Here is a 17,287-nt window from a genome sequence, read left to right on the forward strand (position 1 = left end):
GGCAAACAGAGGCCTAATATGATTTTTTAATGATTTAAACATGGCCTTTCAGTATGACTATACTCACTGCAGCAGGCCAGGATACCGTTCTCATGAGCAGCACTTTTGCTTTTGCAGATTTCACATGAACCAGAAAAAAACCCAACCCCCAAACCAATCAAGGTCTCTATATAACTCATCTGAAAGGATCACTGGAGGTCTGCTACTTCTCCTTACCCTTGTACTAGGCATCTATTCAAAAACATGGTTCCAGGAACACAGGAACAAATGAAGACTGCTTTCCTATGGATTTATGCCTGTGATTAATTACCTCTGAGTCTAAGGTACAAGCTCTAATTGAAGCTGGTCTCATGCCTGGAAACTTATGTCTCTCCCTTATCTGGATTACTGGATATCAGTACAGAACGCAGTTTTCTTCTGATCACTCATCTCCACACTTAGAAGAATTCTAAAAATGTAGTGACTGTGAGATCTGCCAGAATTGGTTGAAATTAATTAGTTATTCTAAAGCTGAAGGGCAGAATGATCCCCTATCCCGTGTTTCCACAGGGAAGTGAGAAAGGCAGAGCATACTGCACTAAAGCCTGGTTAGCTTTACCACCTCTTTTTGGTGGTAAAGCCTCTGTGAACAAACTAATCCTGCACTTACTCATGCTTTTTTAAAAAAAGAGCCATGACTCAAGATGGTTATTAAAACACCACCACAACCTTACTGAATATTTCTCAAGAGTAGTAAATCAGCCATTATTCTGTCAAAAGAATCACAATTTACAAGAAAAAGCACTTTCTCCCTATACCTTTCAAACAGAGACACAAAAGCAAACCACATTACTGAGCTTCAATTAAAACAAAAAACATTCAACAATTTTATCTTAAACTTGACAGCTCACTGGACACAAAGCAATCCCAACACCCAGTTCTTTCCATATCTACCCTTTCCCTCAGTAATGATCTCAAATACAGAAAAGTGAGTTTGTTACAAGTATTGTTTTTTTTTCCCTCTAAGTATTAAACTCTTCTGGGTTTTGTTTGAAGGTTTGACTTTTTTTTTAGAACCATACCTGTTCTTCCCTTCAGAAGTCCTGTTTTGGAAGCTTGCAGAATCCCAATTTGAAGTTGCATTACATTTTCTTGATCTCCTCTTCAAAACTTGTCTGTAATTGGCACATGAAAAATATTATACACTGATCCTTTGTTGCAGCATTTTACTATTGCAGTACATACCTGCACTTTCCACATGCTCCTAGGGAATTTTCAAATGCAGCAGACATGTGGATACAATTTTTTTTTTAATTCTGTTTTTGAAAGAAATCATGTATTCACCTGTATCTTCAATTACTCCTTCCTAAGAAGATGACAGTTGAAATTACTCAAATGTTTTCCCTGCAATGCAAAGCTGCCTCTAGCTTTAGGTTTTCCTGTTGACATGTTGGTCATGCATGAATATACCACAATAATTCTTCAGGTCATAAACCACTCATTTTGGGGGAATCTTGGTTAAGCAAAGGAGTAATTGTTTTTTTAAACAAGAGCTGCCATACAAACTTATGAAAATCATGTCAGATAATGAAATTTTAGTATTTTTCACTGGGTTTTTTTTTAAAAAGAGGCACTACAAACATCTAAAGTAAGTCTCTTTGCTGACAACTTAAATTATTCAATGGGATTTCATCTCTTCACAGAACTTCCTTGAAAAAAATAGGAAAATTTATCTTAACTGTCAACTTTGCAAGAGATACCAAAAGGAGTTCAGACAATCCTTGCAAAACCCTGAACAAGTCAGATTGACAAAAATGTGTATGTTCCCAAGATGTTTATTTCATTTCTTTGAAACTTGGTGGCTTTGTACTTTTAGTATTAGTCACAGAGTGTGAAATCACACTCATTTAAGAGTTGATGAGCAAACAAGATTTGTCATCGTGTCATGTTTTTTTGCATATGGGACTATACATCCTAGACCTGAGACAGAAGCATACTTACACTTTGAACAGAAGTCGCTATTGAAAGCATTTTTATTTGTCTTATCCTAGATGTCAGCAAATAAATGGATTTTTTTTCATTCTACCTTTTGACAGCTCTTTAGTTGTATGGGAATATGGAATAGTTTGCAGGACTGCAAAGCAGCCATACACTCAAATCAATATTCCGAGGCACAAAAAATCCATAATGGTCTGGTAATTACAATATGAAGCTACACTCTCAGTCAATTTACAATAATGTCTTTTAAGATGCCTACTAAAGCAGCCCAGACATACCTGAGACTTCAAAAAAAGTCTAAGGACAGCTTTCAAAACAGGTAATTCCTGGTTAGTCTGAAGGCTCAGCTCACATGCGAATCCCTACTTTGTTCAAGGCTGGAACCCCTCACTGCTGATTTCCCGATGCAGTCTGGTCAGGAAAGGTGCTTTTCATCCAAAGAAATTCCCTCTTCATTGACCAAATTTGTCCTTGAGGCAAATATGGCTCTCTTCATAGAGACAGTGACATCTTTTGCTAGACAGGCTCACAGATTAAAAGAAAACAACAAACACTAAGCAAACAGGGAAGCAATAGGCAGACAAGCCCTCGTTACTGCAGCCTGGATCCTCACACTTCTTGCACTTGCTGAACGCCAGAGCTACAGAACCTGGTATTTTCTGGCAAGGGAGAAAGAGAAATAAAACCACAGGCACAGAGGCAGAAGGAGACAGGGAAGATAACTCAAGGTTACCTGAGGAAGAAGCAGATTTGATATTAGCTATGTGCTTGAAAGTTTGTTTTGTGCAAGTGTGCAGCCCAGTTATATCATGCAAACTAACAGCCTTGTTTCACATGTGGCATTGACTGCCATGCAAACTCCATGACGCTTTTCCCTAGAAGCACAAAAATGGCAGCAAAATCTGTCAGAAGCCTTTCCTAATTTAACAGAGGCTAAATTATTTCCCATTTATATGTAGAAATTAAGGAAATCCCCAGCAGCAAGTATAACCTCTTACCATTTGTATTAACGGCTCACTAAGTAATTTAAAATTTACCATCTTACAGGCACTGTATCATTTCTGATGTCTCTCAGTACCTCAGAGGAACAAATAGAGGGGAAACATTGTATTAACCTTTCAGTGATGCATATTTAACCAGTACCTCTTTAGACTAGCAAACAAATTACAATGAAATAAAATAGAAAATACAGCTCTTTTTTTTTAATTCCTTTTTTTCCTCATTTTCTACCAGGAGAGGCAAAACACAAGCAGCTGAATTAGACTGAGACACGTTATTAGAGCAGTGGGGGCACAAGCTGATTTTACACTGACTGGTCTCTGCAAAGTCAAACCAGTTGAAGGCACACATCAGTACAGTGACTGTGCAAGTTTCAGCAACACCAATTCTTATACCTGCCAAGCCAAGATGTCAGGCTTGTAAAAGCACATATTTGGCGTAAGTTTTAAGAATGTAATAAAACAGGATATATATTTCTGTTTAAATGCTTAACTCCATAAAAGCATATTTACCCAATACCTTTCCCGTTAAACCACAGTCTGTACAAATTGTTTTAATTAGGCACAGCTTCCCCAGTAAAGGAATGCACCCAGCTACATCCACTGTACAGTATAAAGGTATAGAGTTAGAAATACACACACGTGCATCTGACATATATAACAGTTATGAATAAATGATTCTAATTCCTACCTGCAACATGCAGACAGTTCAGACTATTTAAAGACAGTTTAGAGCAGTTTTGGGGAACTTTCCCAGAGAAACAGAAGATATTTAGTTATTCGATTTAACGATGATGTTCCCTTTATAAAACTGCCTGGCTTTCTGCTTTACCCTAAGGCATCTGATGTCCAATTCAGTGGTTCACACGCAGAAAAGCATCAAGCAAAAATTACCTGCAGGTTTATAATTTTGGAGCAATCTCTACAACAAACACTACCAAATAAAGCAGACTGTTATTTCATTGGGAGGTATGACAGTTTGATCAACATTTGTAGACTCCTGAAGCAAGATGAACTACTGCAACACCCATCTCAATTGATTAAGACATGTAGCATTGGCTTTTCTTTGGTCCAGCTATATCGTATGGACTGAACTTGCAAGTGCCTATGTGGTATTTCATCCTTTAATATGAAGTTATTAATCAAGCTTTAATTGAGGAAGCAAAGCTTAACTACTACAGTCACTACAGATTATGTTATGCTAAACTTAATACAAGAAACACTTTCAGATTCACTGAAGACTCACAACAAGTGTGTGGTTTCATGCAATGGAACCAATATTCATGCAACTATTGAGTTTGAAAAATTTAGCTAAATGCTCTAATTTTTCCTCAAAGCACATGATTCTAAAGCACTTGTTCAAAACATAAGCTCAGTGGTCTCCTTTTCTTGATGTGATACTCAAAGGTCCTTAACACCCCCTTGGTATTTCCCACCCCCAGTCCCCTTTTCAGGGGTTTGAGGATCTGCCAAGGTCAGTGCATAGTAGGGAAGGTCACTCGTGGGAAGGCAGAACTTGTCAGACACAGCAAGGTGTTCTCTTCATGTTCAGCAACTTGCTTGGTTCAGATCTACAGAAAACAGCCAAGTCACTGGCAGATGTCTCCCCTGGCAGAGCCAGTGCTAACACATTCCAGAAACCAGTCCATCTTTTCCCCTTCTCTGCTCCCTGCTAGCTTGGGGCTTTTTCCCCAGCAGCAGCTTGTGATGGCAAACATTTGTTATTTTGTAACAAAACCATAGGCTGTACTTGAATTATTCCTTTCCCCTAAAAAAGCCTCATAGGAAGAAGTCTAATTATATACATTCTAAACTGAATGTGAAGAAAAGACCACCATCCCATGTTGTATTATCTTTTGTTATTATAAAAAAAAAGCCAAGAGGAAACCCTTGGTAAGAGTGGAGCATATTAATTATGACAAGACATCGTGACATACCAGTGAGATGTAAAGGCCGCTAATAACACTTTTTGTAGTAATTAGTGCAAGATAGTTATCCCATATAAACAAATACTTGATGATAGACTTCAGTGATAAACAATTCACTTGATGACATTTACATATAAATACACATAAATAAAAACCTACGTAATTTAGGTTTGTAGTTAACAAAAAGTATGGTCTGAAATGAATTAAATGTAATTGTATCTAGCTGGATCAAAGCTCTTCCTATAATGATACTCAAGTATGCGGGGTATGAAAAACATAGATGTACAATTCTCAATTTAGTAAAGTACTACTCTATAAAACAGAATAATGAAAACAGCTCTTACATTTTAATGTAAAGTATAAAATTGTATATTTACATTTACATACACTTTACTGAACTACATTAGGTAGCTCATGGTAAAAAAACATCCCTTTTTGAAAATCTTGCAAAAAATACATCAACTGCAGATATGATCAAAAGTTACTAAGTTAGCAGCTGACATAACATCTGTAGTAAAAATATATTTTAGGAAAATACCTGGAAAGATCTAAACACCAGTAAACACTTTAAAACTATTTGTGAAGTAAAAATTGTAGCAAAACCCAGAAGAAGCTAGCAAGGGTAACAGGAACTATTGCATACTGCTCTTTAAGAGCCATGTAGAGACTTAGAACAGAAGCAGCAGATATGGTAGGAGTTTTGTGGTGTAACACACCACAAAGTGGAAACCGGAGGAAAATAGGAAACCAGTTATCCAACTTCTCTCTCGGTTTATTATCATTTTTATGGGGAGAAGTATAAGAAGATGACAGAGTTCCTCTCACTGAGCTTATCCTCCATCAAAGGCTAAAACAAATTGGTAAAAGGAACCCAATTTCAAGAGCCTTGGACCCCAAACTTAGAAACATTTACCGTATGTACTTACAGTTCAGTGGATGATAAATCAGATTATTACACTACAAGTTGCAGGTTAACTTTAAGAGTTAACACTATTTTGCAATATGAAGTGCTTCTTAATATATATATCTATATAATATATAGATATTTGTAAAATACTCGTGCAGATTTGATAGAACAAACTATGGAGTCTTTTCTTCCCATTAACATTAAACTCTCAAGTCTTTTCTTCGCATTAACAGATCTTTACCTCCTGCACAAGGAGTTTCAGGATTCAACAAGGATTTCCACAATATGATCAAGCTCATTAAGATCAGATTTACAATTAGAGTTAGAAGCTGTATTTGTTGGAGAAGAAAATGTTTCAAGCCCATCACAATGTCCCATTTTTGTGTTGCTCATCATGCCTGTTAACATAGTATCAAGATCATAGTAAGAATTGTCAACTTCTGAAAACAGATCTTCAACCGAATTAGGACTTTTATTCTCCAGTGTCTCAAATATTTGATCTAAAGATTTCTGAAAGTTTCCTTTATTTTCTTGTGGATTCTCCATTTCCCACACGTTGCCCTGCAGGTTTCTTGGAGCTTGCACTGAAGAGGCTGTTGACATAGTTTCTGAACTATCTTGTCCCTCGCCACCCTCAAAGTCTTTACTCAAAGTACCATAGCCTGGAACATGCTTTCCCTCAGCTTGTTCCCTAGATGAACGACAGAGGATATCTGTTGAAACAAGACGATCCAGGGATGTCTGCCCTGTACTCTGTGTATTTATCATCTGCCAAGTCCCATCCTGAGTCATTTCCTCTTGGATCTGACGTACCGTGTTGGCTATAAGTACCGAACGACAGAGGTTGGGTTCAACCAGCATGTGACACAACTGAAGTTTAACCAAGGACATATCTAAAAGCGACTGCCTCTGAAGATTATAGGAAGGAATAGCCTTAATACCAGCCAGAGTCCCTTCAATATCTTCTTCACCATCAAAACATTTTCTCTTTAGTCCTCGAACAAACATTGTGTCCTGTTAAAAAAACAAACAAATCTTGTACAACATCAACAGCTCAGGAGGGAGGGGAGAAACAAAAAAAGACTAAAAAACAGAACAGCAAATTTTAAATTTAAAAAGCAAATTCTTTAAAGATAGAAACATCAGAATTGTCATACCAGGTTATAGAAAGCCAGTGTGGTACAACATAGGTCAGGAACATATGGACTGGGTCCCAAAGACGGCATTCAGGAACCAGGGGTGAGCAGGTCCACAAGGCATGGCATTGGAGAGAGGCAGGGGCTCCCAGCTCCTGGCTCCCATGAAGCTCCACACTTGATGGAAGTCAGGAGCCGCTGCTTCGCACAGAAGCAAACATCTCAATGGCTGTATTTCACCCACTGGAGAGGCAGTGTCTCCTCGCTCCTCCCGAGTTTCTACTGGCATGCTTAACCTCTAATTTTGGAAATAAAAATACAACCTGGCACACCATCTTTAAAAGATTTGACCCCTCCAGAACATTAACATGCCTAACAAAGCAACATGAAAAAAATACTATGGGTAGCATTTGTGAAAAGATTAGCTTATTTTGGCTACACAGAGAGTAGTATCTCGATTTGTTCCATGTAACTTGAGACATTCAGCTGAGGTGCCCAAAGCAGTCCTTCCGGTTCCCTTACTCAGGTGAGGAGGTGAACTGCATAATTCCAATAAGAATTGAGCAAGTCCAATAAGGATAGTAACAGTCATCCTCCATATGGGCTACTATACTCCTTTCCCAGTTGACTTAAGACAGCAAAATTCCTGTATTCCTAGTTTAGGTTTGCCAGCTAAAAATACACAGGCTGCATGCAGGCTTCTCATTATTCACATCTAAAAGTCACTTGCTGAACTTTCCAAGGTGTGCCTCTCAAGTACCAGCCTCAGCTCTTCTTCTGAATTGCACTATTTTTGACAACAGTGCCTCATGCAAATATTGCAGCTGATCCTTGGAATACAAAGTAGCTTTTTTTTTTTAATGCAGTAGGTGTAATTTCTTCTAGTCTTATAAAAAAATCAGGCTGCAAATGAAAGTTGGTATCTGATCTTTCCATTTATGCTTCTTCGTTACTTCCCTTCTAAGTCTTCTGTCCTTAAAATTCCTGTTTGTCCAATATCTGGGGATTTTTTTTAAATGCAGTAACCCAAACAAAACACAGTTTTTCAACTAAAAGCTGATAAAACCAAAATACTATTGCAGTGTCTTTCTATATAATTTCCCATTTCCCTTGGTAAGCCCTAAACTCTGCCTTGCTTTTCTGGTTGCTACAGTATATTCCATGTATTTTCTGAGAGCTCTCTCTCAGCTCTTTCAGAGTCACTAAAAATCCACCAAAGGGCAACAACACTGTTCTTTTCAAAATACATTACATGCTTATCTACTGTGAAAACCTGGGGATAGCACAGTAGCGAGATAAACACTTGGTTTGACTCCATACAACACTTCTTACATTGCTGTACATATCCATGAAATAACCTTTTTTGGGATTTGTTGACTCTTAAAAGACTCCTTTCCACTGAAGGTACAAAACTCTTTAGAAATCTTAATGTGCAGAGACTACAATATAGAATACATGAACTTGGTCTTATGGTTATTTTTCATTATTTCTTAAAAAGTTATCCATGGAATAACAATATATTAACCACCTTAGAAGTTACTTTAAAAATTTTATCCTGTAACCTAACATATTTGCATAATTCTCACTAAATATAACCCGTGTTTCTGCCTGACAGTGCCTTTTCCAGATTTTTAGACATTCCTGCAAACTTCCTATCAGAGGATATCCTATTTATGTACAGCCACTCACCCTCCCCTCCATGTGAAACAACCTCTAGAAAGATCTTTTGGGACTATTAACAAACCATGTCATCAAACATTAAACACTGTGCAGAGTTTGCAGTTTCTTTTATTTCAATTTATATTCTTGTGAAGAGTAATTAAAACTTCAATTGAATGTTAACCTGGTTTACATACACCTAATGTTTGGCATTTAAATGCCTTCGAAGGCACACCAACAGAAAACAGAACACAGCAGAAAACTTGAAAACCTCAATACATCACTCACACACTTGGGCACTTAGGAGCAGAGGAAAAATGTTTATGGATTCTTACAGGTAAACCTTTCACAGCATTCACTGGGGGTTTTTTATAACACTTGCTTCCAATTAGTGTCTTACACCATAAAGCCAGCTCTTTGTCACCCTGTTCTTGCGACTGCACAAAATACTGTGTTATGGTTTAATTTAAGAAACAAAAAATGACATACCAGTAACTGTGTTTGATGTAGTCCTTCCTCTTCTCCCATGCTACTGAGCAAGAGTCCATACAGCAAAAGTGAGAGCACCACCTACCAAGTATGGGGAAGTAGGATGTCAGGCAAGGACAGGAGATGAAGAACAAAACAGTTTTGCTTCGATATCTCTATCGTCATGTCGTTCCTACAAACTTAAATAGTACTATTAAACCCAATTCACAGCTAGAACACAAATTTGGCCAACAATACACCCAAAATCTGCAGCAGAAGGAAACTGCCAGTTTAATTCCAAGTCCTAGGCTATTACCCTGACCTTTGGACCAGCCTCTCCCTTATCCCTATGCCTTTTGCCATTTAAAGAGCAAACAAAATCTTCAGCGCTCATCTGAAACATTGAAGTGAGCACAAAAGCTACTGAAAGCAAGTTACTTTTGTTACAAAATGATACATTTTTCACCTTGCTGTACAAAGCCGTGCATATCTCTGTAGCATCTAGAGAAAAAGAGCAGGCAGGCACAAACCCAAAACTGAAACACAGCTAAACCAGAGAGAATTTTCCTTTACCAGCACAGAAACTTTATGACTAAGATTCACTTTGCAAGATGACAATAATGAAAGTAATGACAGCAATGAAGTGGTTTTAACTATAAAGGCTGAGTTTTTAAAACACACTTAAGGCAAAATAAGATTTTATATATCAAACACAACTTCCAATCATATGCAACAATTCCCTTAATTACTGAATCCGAAAAGAATGCTGTTTCAACAGGCTACAAAAACTTTTATGATAAACTATGAAAACAATTCAGATACTTTTCTAGACATGTCTGTACAATACAAGACAGTTCTGTGTCTGCAACTGAAATGCATACCTAGAAAAGAAACAAGTAAAGAGGATGCACATGGATATCCCCTCTTGCTTTCTACTATGGGTAGTAACAAACAATTTTTCAAGGGTGTTTGCTCTCAATATTGGGAGGGAAGAAGGTGGCCGACAAAGGACTTGCGGGTGGGGGTGTAGAAAACATGTTTTTCCTCAAGAAGCTGCATAGTCATTAAAATACCACAATGGAAAAAAAACCCCACCTTTAAACATTCTCAAGCCAAAATCCTTTGACTTGACCCCAAATATTCAGATTAAATGCTGTTATATCATGGAAACTGTATTTCAACCAACTCATAGTTTCATTCTCTTTTATGGACTGAGCCCACAGCAACATTCAGAATAGTGTCTCAAGGCATCTGAACTACAACTTCAGTCAGACACCACAGTATCAAAACAATAAACTATTTTTTATTTCTGGCAAACACTTTATGACACTATAAAATGTCAGAAGTTTTTGCTCCCCAGGTATACTTTCAAAACACTCTATAAATGAAAAATTATCTCTTTGAGAGTCTGTATATGGTAACCATTTGAATCCCAAAATTTCTGCTTTCCTGAAGGGTAGTTGACATGGGCATAAACTTAATTTAAAAAAAAACCACCCAAACAAAAAACCCCCCCACAATAACTACAGGTAAAAACAGTGCAGTCACGAGAAAAACAAACTGAAATATTTTCTGGTGCTATTTGGTTTATCTGACAATTTTCAGGGAACAGGCTTTGGCCGTTTGGCTCCCAGAATAGCGGACCAATACAGGAGGGGACCGTTTAAGGAGCTCTTGGTAAAAGAGCCATTACCACGTTGACAAACTAAACGACAAGGGATGCTGGCAGACCAGTCCAGTCTGTAACCTATTTACATACTAAAGAAGGAAAGTTTTCCCATGCAATATAATAATGGGCATGTGATGCCAGGTTCTTCCCTAGAGCAACTGCCGAACCACGTGGACCTCTGTTAGTATAAACTTATGAGAATATGTCCATCACAGCAATAATTTCTTTAGGTTCTGTTAACTGGCATACATATGTGCCCCAGAACCCAAGTTCTCTGTAAAAGCACATTAACTTCATAGCCATTATCAGATGCAATTAAAACCTTGCACATAAATGACCTCCCGCAGACTTCTCTGCACTGTCTCCAACAAGCATTCATCTCAAGAGAATGCTGAATTTAAAACTTAATTAATTAAAATCTCAGTACGTTTTCCTATTGATTTATGTATTAAGGTACTCAAAAAGGCATTATGCATTGTGTAAAGACTGCTCCTGCTTCAGAATCAAGGTGTTCAAAATTCCCCAATAATTTCAAGCATCTGCCTCTGCCCAAGAGGCAATGTCTGGACTAGTTACATCATCTCCCATCTTCCACTGCTATCCCAGTGTCATGAGCTCAAACTTGGTGTGTTAAACTAAACCTCTGTTTGAAACAGCTATAAAAAAAAAAAAAAAAAGCTGTCAAGGAGACAACAGCCAGCTGCAGAATAACACACCAGGAAAAAGGAATTTTGGTGTTTGCTTTGTTTTTAATAGTAGCGCAGGGAGCACAGTATTATGTAATTCATTACAAGTTTTGGTTTTAGGATTGACAAATTCCCAGTCTGCTTTACAAATAAGGTGCTTGAAATCTGATCCGACTCTTACTGGAGCATCAACTTAAGGCATTCCAGATTCACACTCAATTCAGACTCATATAGTGATATGCTGCCAAAGATACAGTTAAGTACTGAAGGGGAAAAGCTGCTTCCCGTTAGTTGGGGTAACAGAGAAGATAGGGAATTTTAGCAGTGCTCATTTTTAGGAGAAAGCAGACAAGACCTACCTAGGCCAGTGCTGGAGGTTCAGTGAAGCACAGTCTGCCTTCTGTACAGCTTTAAGTACAGTGATGATGGTTAGCAAGAGAAGACAAGAAGGGGCTGTATCTCCCCTCTACCACTCTAATCCTCTCCACTCCAACACTGGCTTTTCTAAGAACCGTGGGAAGAAACCAAAGCTCTGTGTAATGGTGAAAAAGAGACAGAAAGAGCTACTACTCCTCTTTAGACACGCACGTGGGCGCACATGGTGGTGTCGAGTTATAAGGTGGGATGCAGACACAGCAGAGGGCTAGCAGGGCTAGAAACATCCCTATTCGGACCGGGACAAAGGACCCTATAAAGCTCTGGGGTCTGGTCCACCCCCGGGGCGTAGGGGGCTGGCTGGCAGGCACCTCTTCGGGGCACGAGGGATTCGCGAACGGGCTCCAACTCCCGAGGAAGGGCAGGGTGGGCAGCTGGGGCAGGAGCTCGCGGAAACGCAGACGGGGCCGGGGTGCGCCGAGCGGGGGGAGCTCGGCAGAGCCGGGGGGAGAGGCGGGACCGGGGCGGGGAGCCGAGGGGGAGCTGCCCGGCGGTGGGAGGGCAGCGGGGAGCCCGGGGGTGGAGGCGGGGGCGACGCGGAAGCGCAGCTGGGGACGGGACCCAGCGGAGGAGGAGAGGGGAACGGGGGAAGGGGGGAGCGGGGCTCTTGTCCCGCCTGCCCCGGCCCCTCAGCGCGCCCGGCGGTTACTCATCGCCGCGCGCTCCCGCCGCCATTTTGAATCGGCTCTGACCCCTCCGCGGGCTCCGCCGGTACCAGCCCCCCAAGGGCCCGACCCAGCCCAGCCCGCCGTACTCACTCACCGCCTCGCCGCTGCTGTCGCCGCCGCTCGCGCAGGAGCCCTCACTCCACTCCCGCCTCACCGCCCGCTCCGCGCCTGAGGGACGGGCGGGGCCACCCAGCCCCGCCTCCCCACGCCCGCCATCTTATTGTCAAACCCCACAAAGGGACCCGCGGCCTCGGGGGCGGGCCTTCCCTGGCGGCCACGCCCACCAGGTGCGCGGCGACCGCTGGTATTGGCTGCCGCCAAGCTACGCAGCCGCCGCTCAGCGCTGCGATTGGCCACCGAGCCCGTCTGTCCCGCCCCGGGCTCCGCCCCCGGAGGCGGTGGGGTTGCCATGGCGGCCGGGCCCTGCCCCTCGGCCCTGAGAGGCTGAGGGAGGCGGGGGCGGGGGCGAGGCGGTGCCGCCCCGATTTCAAACGGCGGCCAGGGCCCCGCGGCGTGTCTGGGCTCTCGGCCACGGGCTCCGGCGGGAACAGGTTCAGACCTGGCCGTGCTGCAGCCCGCAGGGAGCCGCGGGAGGGGGGCGTTGGCGGCCCCTGCGCTCCCCGCCGTCAGGCGCCGCTTCCTTCAGGGCTGGGGAGCCCCCGGCGCTGCTCGCCGCCGGGATGTCAGGGGGGCCTCAGGACTCCATCAGCAAGGCCTGCGGCGTTTCCTGTTCGGGTCCCGTCGCTCGGCCTCGGGTCTCTCAGTCAAGCCGGGAACCCGCGTCCTTGGGGAGGGGGTGACGCCTCGCACACCGCGGGGAGCTGCTGTCCGAACACCAGCCCAGGTGGCCAAGAAGGCCAGTGGCATCCTGGCTTGTATCAAAAATAGTGTGGCCAGCAGGACAAGGGCAATGTTCATCCCCCTGTCCGCTTCTGGTCCCCTCAGTCCAGGAAGGACATTGAGGTACCGGAGCAGGCCCAGAGAAGGGCAATGGAGCTGTTGAAGGGTCTGGAGCACAAGACTTAGGAGGGGGAGCTGGGGGGTGTTTAGCCTGCGGAAAAGGAGGCTCTGGGGTGATCTTATCACTCTACAACCCCCTGACAGGAGATTGTACCTGGGTAGGGGTCGGTCTTTTCTCCCGTGTAAGCAGTGACAGCATGAGAGGACATAGCCTTAAACTGTGCTAGTGGAGGTTTCGGTTGGACATTGGGAATAATCTCTTCACAGCAAGAGTGATTAGACACCGGAACAGGCTGCCCAGGGAGAGTCACGTCCCTGAAAGTGTTTAAGGAAATACTGGACACGGCACTTAGCGCCAGGTCTGTTTGACATGGTGGTGTTTGGTCATAGGTTGGTCTCGAGGATCTGTGAGGTCTTTTCCAACCTAATCGCTTCTGTGATTCTGTCCCCAGAGCTGCCGCTGCCCCGCTGAGCAAAAACCCCCCCTCCCCGAGCCCTGCGCGCCGCTCTGACCCCAGCCCGGTGCAGCTGCACATCTGCAACCACTTAGGCCGCCCCAGCGTCTCCCAGTCGCTCTCCCGGCAGAGCAGCTACGTGCCGGCTGCTCCAGAGCTGCCAGAGGGAAGGAGGGGGGGCTGGCCCAGCCTGCGGCTGCCGCAGAGGCGGCAGCTGCCGCCTCCCGCCCCCGGGGCGCGGCGGGGAGGAGAGGGAAATGGAGAAAGGGTGGGATAGGCAGCGGGAGCGGGGACATCAGCGAGGCTTTGGAGCTGAGGTCTAGTAGAAAAGGCTGTGAAGCGGCAGAGCTGTAGCTTGGTATGATAAAGCAGGAGGAAATAGCATTTCCATGGCAAAGCAAGATCTGCCTTTGGGACGAGACAAGTTTCAAAGCGCAGTATTTCCTCTTGTTTATTTACGGTTCCTGGCACCGCGCTTATGGCATCCTGGTGCAAAAACATGATCAAAACCGTGCAGGAACAATACCACAAAGAGATTCTCGTGCTCTGCCCAGCTAGTCATTGAATGTCCTGAGTTGGAAGGGATCCACAAGGATTTTTGAAGTGACAGCTCCTGGCCCTGCGCAGGACAACCCGAAGAATCACACCATGTGTCTGAGAGTGTTGTCCACATGCTTTTTGAACCCTGGTGGGTTTGGTGCTGTTGATTTTTAATGTTGGTGGTGTGATTTGTTTTGGGGTTTTTTTTATATTTTATTTTTTCTTAGCCCCTGTCCTTTAATAAGGATTTCACTTGGGAAATAAAGGCATAACATCAAAACATGAAACATGGCTTTGAATCTGATGAATCGATTAAGATTCTCAACTACAACCAGTCTTAGCATTAGGCTTTCACTCGACTCAGGTATTTCTTTAGAAGTCTCTAAGTGACAAACATTTAGGTGTTTTCTACCATGATACCCAGACTTGCAGCAAGGAAGTGAAGTTTCCACATGCAATATATATACTCTTAACACATATTTGTCACATTATAGTAACAGGACCACACCATATCCTTCGTTATTATGGATCACATTATTGGCCATGGTTTCCTTGGGAATATCATAATGTTCATCTAAGAAGCTCTTTGTAAGTATTCCCTCCTTGCAGCAGTGCATGCTGTTGTTTAACAGAGTGCATGCACTACCTGGATATATTTCCATACCAGCGCCCTTGACACCACACAGATCTGAGTTTTTCATCAGTAGCTAGGCTGATGTTTACACTGTTATGCCTCTGGTTTCACATTGTAACACACAGCTCTCCAGGGTGGTTTTCCCATGTTGGAAATTGAAAATCCCCTCCGTGACATCGTGTTGCATTAACTTCAAACTAGAGATCCTTACAATGGCTCCTGGACAGTCGAAATAGTGGTCTGCTTTTCCTTGTTTTTCTATCACAATATTTTCTGGCAGGCCTTAGCCTTTGAGTTCAACTAAACCAACACAGTGACCTGAACAGATGATGACTGTGTCTCCTTCATAACAAGCATTTACAGCTGACAACAGGTCATGGTGAAACTGTATTTCTAGGTTTTCACCACGATCAGCTACAAGCCCAGAAGGCACATGGTGTTCAAGGATGTCACAATGCAACCTCAGTCAAGGCTCAATGCATCACACAAAGTAATCAAAGTCATCCTCCTCATTCCAGTCCTCCAGATGCACTGGTAGAAGAACCTGACGTGCTCTATAGCTTGTGCTGTCTGGTCAAGCTCTCCTGATTCATACACAATCCACAGCTCCTGCACTGGTACCTGACATCCCTTCGGCTTCAAGGGTTCCTGCATGTGCTCCAAGGCAAAGCTGCTGTCCTATGACTTGCACAGGACAGGCTCTCCGAGTTGCACAACTGCTTTAAGAGCTGAGTAGTCCACACCAAACACCCCAATAAGAACCTCAATCATGCCAGATTTCTTACCATTCACACAGTTCAAGGACTTTTTCCAGGTACTCAGCTGTGAATTGTTTCACCTCAGAAGCTGTACAGTGTTAAGGAAGACTTTGGACCCTGAGTTGGCAGAGGCAGAGTTTGTTGAGCTGGTGCCTCTGGAGAGGGACCCAGAACAAAGAAATCCTTGGCCTTTATCCCTCAGAATCTCTGCACCTGATTCTTCCCATGCTCCTTACTTGCCTAATAGTGTGGAGTTTTCCAACACCTCATTGGATTCTTTCTCCATGTCCATGTGGGCAGGCCATTAATTGTTCTTTTCTTCCAGCTTGGGGCCCTCCAGGGCTTCAACCTTATCTGAAGATAGTCTTTCTCTGTTTACTCCCCTGCTTAGCTCTCCATGCTAACAAACAATGCATTTAAAGTTCCCAGGCTTTGACCAGGGCCCACTCATGCTAAGCTGTAAGCAAGTTACAATTAAACTTAACCCTAGACTACTAATGTCTAAAATTCTATAAGTAAACTTAATTTAATCCCCAACATGCAGTCAGCCAAGATGTAATCCTGGCAAGATCTAAATCACTTGTGAAGCAAAAGATGATTGGTGTGAAAAATATCTGGAAAAAGCACATTCCTGTCTGGCACGGTCCTTCCTAAAAACAGTCCCTGGTTTGTCAGGACTGCCGCAGTCACTCCAGGAGTCATCGCTCCAGACACTCTCAGCATCTTCCTGGAGCAGACCTAGGGCTCCCTCTCAGTGCACTCCGGCAAGCCACCACCTCTCACAGCCAGCAGCAGGGCCTGACCATCCCCCCACAGCCCCCTGGCAGCCCTAGCTCGGCAGGAATTCAAATAGGTGTTCCCACAACAAATCCTGCAAGAACCTTTGAGCCTCCATGGAGGCCCCTCTCGAGGCAGTATGAGGGCTGTTCCCTGGAGGATCACTGCTAGAAGAGTTCATTTGCTTGGCTCTTTGTAGTGATAGCATCATCTATACAGTAAGGTACTTAAGTCCCCTCTCCTTATCCCCCCCCTTTTTTTTTTTCTTCTGATTAGCTACAATGACAGGATCTTGACTGTTTTGTTTGTGGGTTCCCCCCCCAGTAACCTCATGAAACAAGAGGATGTCTTATGGCTTAAGAACTACATCATCTATGTTTCTGATTAAACCAGTGAAAGAAAAATTGTGAAATGCTCTCCATTTTCTTTGAAAAGCTGAGAAACTATTGATGTCTCATCAAGATATGATGAGATTTGATTATTCTCAGGAGAAAACAACTCTCACATCTCACATATGGGAGAAAAAAACCTCGAAAACTCAAAATGGAAAAATCTGGACAGACCTATGCAAAACAAAATAGCCTGAAGTATTTACTAGAGAGCAAACAATCTCCGATAGAACTAGAGTTAAA

The 17,287-nt window shown here is 43.0% G+C and overlaps 1 protein-coding gene and 1 pseudogene across 5 annotated transcripts; both read right to left on the reverse strand.

The window, feature by feature from the left end:
• Positions 1 to 844: 844 nt before the first annotated feature.
• CDCA4 (cell division cycle associated 4) lies at positions 845 to 12,775 on the reverse strand. Of its 5 annotated transcripts, XM_064659364.1 has the most exons (5): positions 12,626 to 12,775; positions 11,788 to 11,960; positions 9,095 to 9,175; positions 6,968 to 7,144; positions 845 to 6,824 (listed from the first exon to the last, which is right to left on the reverse strand). In XM_064659364.1, the coding sequence occupies exons 4-5, from the start codon at positions 7,034 to 7,036 to the stop codon at positions 6,069 to 6,071; spliced, it is 825 nt and encodes a 274-aa protein (XP_064515434.1). In that variant the 5' UTR covers positions 7,037 to 7,144; positions 9,095 to 9,175; positions 11,788 to 11,960; positions 12,626 to 12,775; the 3' UTR covers positions 845 to 6,068. The 5 variants fall into 5 exon arrangements, with proteins under 5 accessions (XP_064515434.1, XP_064515436.1, XP_064515438.1 ...); XM_064659366.1 differs by lacking the exon at positions 6,968 to 7,144 and having other exon boundaries at positions 12,626 to 12,772; XM_064659368.1 differs by lacking the exons at positions 6,968 to 7,144; positions 11,788 to 11,960 and having other exon boundaries at positions 12,622 to 12,773.
• Positions 12,776 to 14,607: 1,832 nt separating this feature from the next.
• LOC135416745 (SHC SH2 domain-binding protein 1-like) lies at positions 14,608 to 16,170 on the reverse strand (annotated as a pseudogene).
• Positions 16,171 to 17,287: the final 1,117 nt, after the last annotated feature.

The sequence above is a fragment of the Pseudopipra pipra genome, chromosome 6, assembly GCF_036250125.1.
Source record: "Pseudopipra pipra isolate bDixPip1 chromosome 6, bDixPip1.hap1, whole genome shotgun sequence".
NCBI lineage: Eukaryota > Metazoa > Chordata > Aves > Passeriformes > Pipridae > Pseudopipra > Pseudopipra pipra.

What these genes read in the sequence shown, in the direction of transcription:
- CDCA4 (XM_064659364.1), bottom strand. Translation starts at nt 7,036, where the DNA reads ATGCCGTCTTTGGGACCCAGTCCATATGTTCCTGACCTATGTTGTACC. An exon ending in CACTGGCTTTCTATAACCTG is followed by an intron (nt 6,825 to 6,967) that starts GTATGACAATTC and finishes TTTTTTTAACAG; the next exon opens with GACACAATGTTTGTTCGAGG.